At 49.5% G+C, this 6000-nt stretch overlaps 1 protein-coding gene across 1 annotated transcript in view; it reads right to left on the reverse strand.

Moving 5' to 3' along the window:
* The window catches only part of LOC124799210 (tensin-1), a 524781-nt gene extending 519256 nt beyond the window's left edge, over positions 1 to 5525 (reverse strand). The window contains exon 1 of the mRNA XM_047262746.1: positions 5359 to 5525. Coding sequence (XP_047118702.1) covers positions 5359 to 5490 — 132 coding nt within the window. The 5' untranslated portion in view covers positions 5491 to 5525. The remainder of the gene's footprint in view (positions 1 to 5358) is intronic.
* Between the last annotated feature and the right edge of the window lie 475 nt (positions 5526 to 6000).

Genomic DNA, 6000 nt, shown 5'->3' on the forward strand with positions numbered 1-6000 from the left:
ATCATACGGAACAGATTCTTAGATACGTGAGTGGCTCGAAGACTTTGTAGATAATAGAACACCGTAAGTTGTCTTGGACGGTGAGTGTTCACCATAGACAAAGGTTTTATCAGGAGTGCCCCAGGCAATGGCCACTCTTGTTATATGCTCTGATGACCCAAAATATTATGACAACCTGCTTAATAACTTGTTTGTCCGTCTTTGGAACGAAATACATCTCGGATTCTGCGTATAAGAGATTCGGCAGTTTGTAGGTAGCTTTGTGGACGTATGAGGCGTTACACGTCTACACTCAGGTCATGTAATTCGCGTAAACAACGGGCCGCTGATTTGCGAACGTGGTGATAGCGCCCGGTAGTGACCCAGATGCGTTCTATAGGATTTACATCAGGAGATTTTGGTCGCCGAGACATCAACCTGAGTTCACTATACAACTCCTCAAACCACTGTAGCACGGTTCTAGCTCCGAGACGCGAACGGTTACACTACTGAATGGTGACATAGTCGTCGGGGAAGACATCATGCATGAAGAATGGCTCTGAGCACTATGGGACATGACATCGGAGGTCGTCAGTCTCCTAGAACTTAGAATCACTTAAACCTAACTAAGGACATCACACACATCCATGCCCGAGGCAGTATTCGAACCTGCGACCGTAAAACCGCTCGGCCACCGCGGCCCGCTATGCATGAAGAGTGCAGGTGGTTCGCAGCAGTAGGCGCGTGTTCGGTTACTACCTCAGGTCCCACGCATGCGCAGGAGAATGTCTATCATAGCATAATACTGCTCCTACCAGCCTGCGTCCATAGCGCGCTGCAAGTTTGGAGACGCCGTTCACCTCAATGATGGCTTTTTTGGAGAAGACCATCGACCTAGTGTAGCAAAAATGTGATTCACCCGAAGCCTCGACACGTTTCCATTGATCGACGCTCGAGTCCCGATGGTTCTGTGCCCACTGCAATCGTAACTGACGATGTCGCCGAGTCAACATATGAACACGTAGGTGTGGTCTGCAGCGGAGCTCCGTGTTCAGCAATGTACGATGGACGGTGCTCTCTGAAGCGCGTGTGCGTGCACCAGCATTGCGCTCTTTCGGTTGCCGTAGATGTCCGTCTATCCTACTTGACAGAGAGGACAAGCCTCCGAACCCCACGTTCTGTGAAGAGTCGTGGACGTCCAACCAGTTAGCGCGTAGTGGTCGTTTCGCTGTCCTCCTACCTCTTTCCGTAGCTGCTCACGACAGTAGCACGTGAACATTCGACCTGCTTCGCCGTTTTCAAGGTACTCGTTCACAGGCTCTGCGTAATAATAATCTGTCCTCTGTCAAAGTCGCTTATCTCAGTGGGTTTCCCCGTCTGCAGCTCGTGTCTTCGCTGGAGTGATCCCGCGTCCGGGTGTGCTCCGGTTACGCACTTTTGTTACAGGTTAACGTGCCCGCAACGCCACCATGCGGCGTCCAACGTCGTGGTGGGCAGTGGTCATAATCTCTTAGCTTGTCAGAGTGTACCATATGCATAAACGACCTGTCGAACAGGGTGAGCCGCAACTTGCGACTGTTTGCTGATGAAGCTGTAGTATACTGGAAAGTGTCGTCAGTGAGTAACTGTAGGAAGATACATGATAAGTTGGATATAATTTCTACTTGGTGTGATCAATGGCACCCGGCACCCTCGACCACGTTGCCTATGAGTGCCCCACATACTCGTATGATGCAGCAGCCGAACTTAGACAACGATTTCCTGATAATGAGGTATCAATACTTAGACAACATGAAAAGTTTGAAATATTAAACACTTTGGTTAATGAAATTTCACAAAACATCTTGAGAGAGTTCTTATGGGAAAATGGGCAGTAATGGAACATAGAAGACGTAGCTAGGTTGAGGAGGAAGGTGCGACGATTATCATGAATTTAGTACTGGTGTAGAATTAGATGTAGGGCAGGAAGCCTATTTCTTTTGTAAGTTATCTTTTTGAGAAAACTGCAGCGAGTTATAAAGTTTTACGGGCTAGGCCAGTGGCTGGAGCACGCCCACACACATTGGCTCAGTTGGCACCGGGTGATAAATTGTGATATGCTTGTATATTCACTGACACAACCTGCAACGGTGCAAGCAGTAGATGTAATTCTTAGAAATAAAGAAAATCATATAATGTTATTATTACTTGTATCATGCTGCAATTGTACGTATACTTATATGACCCAGTAATTAGCTTAGATAGTGGGTTTATTGCAGACCTGATCAAATAATGAAATTAAAAAAAAATGGAAATAAATATAAAGAAACGGAATGGTTAACTATAGTACAAGGTGCCCATTGCCACGCAGCGTATTGTGGCTTGCGGAGGATGTATGTACGAGAGCTGCGCAGAAAGTAATGCACCGCATTTTTTTTCTTAAACAATTGTTAATGTGTTGATGTATGCGTCTGCATTAATGGTACCGCCTCTTAGCATCACATCAGTGAGAATCACACCCTCACATTCCCGGGACACGGTGATCATGACGTTACCGGCTGAAGCAGTTGCTTTGAATTTTTTCTTCTTTGGAGATTGAGAATGGCGCCGTTTCATCGACTGCCGTTTTGTTTCGGGCTCAAAATAGTGAACCCAGGTTTCATCACTTGTCACAATCCGGTACAACAAGGCCTGCCCCTCAGCTTCAAAACGTTGCAAGAAATCAAGACAAATGTTTTTTCTGTGCGATTTGCGATCCACCGATAGACACAGCGAGACCCATCTTGTACACGCTTTTGAATAGTCAGGAGTGCGGATAATCGCATCCATACTTCCTTTGCTGATTGACAGATGCAGCTCCAACTGGTAATGTGTCTGTCCTTGCGAATGACATCAGCTCGCTGCAAATCGTGGAGCTCCGCCGAACAGCCTTCTGATGACCTCACCCTCCGTGCCCAGCATTGTACTTCCGTCGGCAGCAGATCCTCCGTAGACTTTGCACAAGCGTTTGTGAATATCCCCCACAGTCTCTTTCTCTGCAATAAGAAATTCAATGACGGCACTTTGCTTGTAACGTACACCACCTACAGACGCCATTTTGAAACTGGCCTGCAGCTACGCTATATGTTGGAAGTGATGGAAACTTGGCGCGCTCACTCGGGAGACTTCAGATAATACCTATACAACGTTTCGTATTCGTAGCATTGTTCCTACGTCACCATCCATCACACGGATGCCTACACCTTCTACACCTCCGCCAGTGTGCCCCAAGGGTCCGTCCTCTCCCCTCTTCTCTAGCTTCTGTATAAGGCGGACATGCCGCCGCCTTCGTCCCCCGTCCACCTTCTCCAGTAAGCCGATAACACCGCCTTCCTTGCCCTTCACCCATCTTGACCGGTTCACCACTTGGTGCAACCAGTGGTCGCTCAAGGTCAATCCTTCCAAGACCCAGGCGATGATCGTAGGCAAAATCACTCCTTCCTTCCGTCTCCTCGACTTCTATGTCACCATTTATGGCCGTCCTATCGCCCTCACCCCTACCCGCACCCTCAAGTACCTTGGCGTCATCCTGGACCATCGCCTCTCCTGGACCCCCCCATCTCCGGACAACCCAAGCCGAGGCACGCTCCCACTTCCCTCTCATCAAGCTCCTTTGTGGCCGCACATGGGGTCTGGACCCCTCTACCATCCTCCACACCTATAAATCTCTCATCAGCCCTATCCTCTGCATGGATCTCCACCTCTCTAACCTTTTACAAATCCCTTCAAATCCTAGAACGCCATGCGCTCCACCTCGCCTATCGCATCCGCCTCCGCTCCCCCACGGGGATAGTGTATGACCTTATTCTGTTCCCGCACCTCCTCCTTTTCCTCGAACAGATACGGATCCTCTACACCTCCCGTAAACTCGATCGCCCGCACCCGCTTGTCTCTCCCATCCTCTCGCACCCCAGTCTGCTGCCGCGCCTGTATTCCCAGTCCCAACTGCTCTCCATCTCTCCACTCTCAATATCCTCGGCGAAGGTGGCTTCCACCAACTCCCCCTCCCTGATTATGCCCTCATCCCCTCCATCTACCCCTCCTACCAACTTTAATCCTCCCCTTCCACACCCTGTGTTTTTTCCTTGGGGCACCCTCTCTCCCTTCTCTCGCTCCTCCCTTACTACCCCCCTCCCTTCTTTCCTCCGCCTCCCAACTCCTCTACCACTGGCACCTACACCCTTACCTCTCCCTCCTCCCCCACCTCTTCCCCTTTTTGGCAGGTCCCCGGACTCGTAAAAAACAAGTGACATTCGCACGCCAGAGATCATCGCCATCGGTTCTTTGTGTGTGTCGTCGTGTTAGTGCTTTAGCGTTTCACCGCCGACGCTCCATCGTTCACGTGTGTTATTTCAGTCGTCTGTGTTCGTGTACAAGTGCTGAACGTTTTTTATTTTACTACACCTGTGAAGGGCTCCGTATTATATTTTTGCACATCATTACGTTTGTTTTTCTATGTCTTCCTTGTTGCTGTTTGTACTATCTGTGGCCGAAGAGCGGCGTAATATTGCCGCTGCCGGCCCACCTTTGTATAAGGTGTTAAAATAACAATAAAGAAAAAAATAGCATTGTTTGCGGCTAAGGAAAAAAAATGCAGTGCGTTACTTTCTGGACAACACTTGTACATGTACCAGGTGATAAAAAAGTCAGCATAAATTTGAAAACTTAATAAACCACGGAATAATGTAGATAGAGAGGTAAAAATTGACGCACAAGCTTGGAATGACATGGGGTTTTATTAGAACAAAAAATAAAGTATTGCTAGTCGCGTGAAAGATCTCTTGCGTGCGTCATTTGGTCATGATCGTGTGCTCAGACGCCACTTTCGTCATGCTTGGCCTCCCAGGTCCCCAGACCTCAGTCCGTGCGATTATTGGCTTTGGGGTTACCTGAAGACGCAAGTGTATCGTAATCGACCGACATCTCTAGGGATGCTGGAAGACAACATCCGACGCCAATGCCTCACCATAACTCCGGACATGCTTTACAGTTCTGTTCACAACATTATTCCTCGGCTACAGCTATTGTTGAGGAACGATGGTGGACATATTGAGCATTTCCTGTGAAGAACATCATCTTTGCTTTGTCTTACTTTGTTATGTTAATTATTGCTATTCTGATCAGATGAAGCGCCATCTGTCGGACATTTTTTGAACGTTTCTTTTTTTTTTTTTTTTTGGTTCTAATAAAACCCCATGTCATTCCAAGCATGTGTGTCAATTTGTACCTCTGTATCTACATTATTCCGTGACTTATTCAGTTTTTAGACTTATACTGACTTTTTGATCACCCCGTAGATGTCTGCCAGTGTGACGAACAGCACACGTGGGAGCCAGACAGGCGCCCGCGCCCGCCGCCTACCATGTAGTTGTCGCCGTGCTTGGTGTGGAGCATGTGGGCTGCCTCGCGCTGCGCCTGCCGGAACTGCGCGCGGCCGACGTCCGCGGGGAACCACAGCGCTATGATGCGCTCCGTCACGTAGCTCAGGTCCATGCCGCCGCCCCCGCCGCCGCCGCCACCGACGCCGCCCCCGGCGCAGCGCGCCCGCGACGCGCTGCGAGGCTGCGTCGTCAGCGCCGCGCCGCCCCCGCCGCCGCCACCAGCGCCTCCGCCCCCCAACGTCGGTCCGCCCACCGGCTGTCGACAAGAGAACCGCCACACGGTTACTCGTCGTCCGCCAGCTTGCGCGTTGCTCAACAATCACAACATCATCACCACACCTCAAAATGATTCACCACATGATGTATACCACGGCAGATTTCAATCCTACACCTGTAAGGCTCCAGGAATAGATGAGAAGAATTGATGCTAGAATATTCTCCATCGTTAGGTCGTGTGATATTTCTCTTCAAACGTCTCCAAAGCTCGACGCTTCGATCCCTCTCTCGCAACATATTCTGGGTTCGACATCGTCACTGAAGAAGATCCCAGCAGAGGGATCGAAACGCCGAGTTTTGGAGACTAAAAATCTACTCTGTAGGCATCAGCATGGGTTTCGAAAAA

This window comes from Schistocerca piceifrons, chromosome 5 (genome assembly GCF_021461385.2).
Source record: "Schistocerca piceifrons isolate TAMUIC-IGC-003096 chromosome 5, iqSchPice1.1, whole genome shotgun sequence".
Classification (NCBI taxonomy): Eukaryota; Metazoa; Arthropoda; class Insecta; order Orthoptera; family Acrididae; genus Schistocerca; species Schistocerca piceifrons.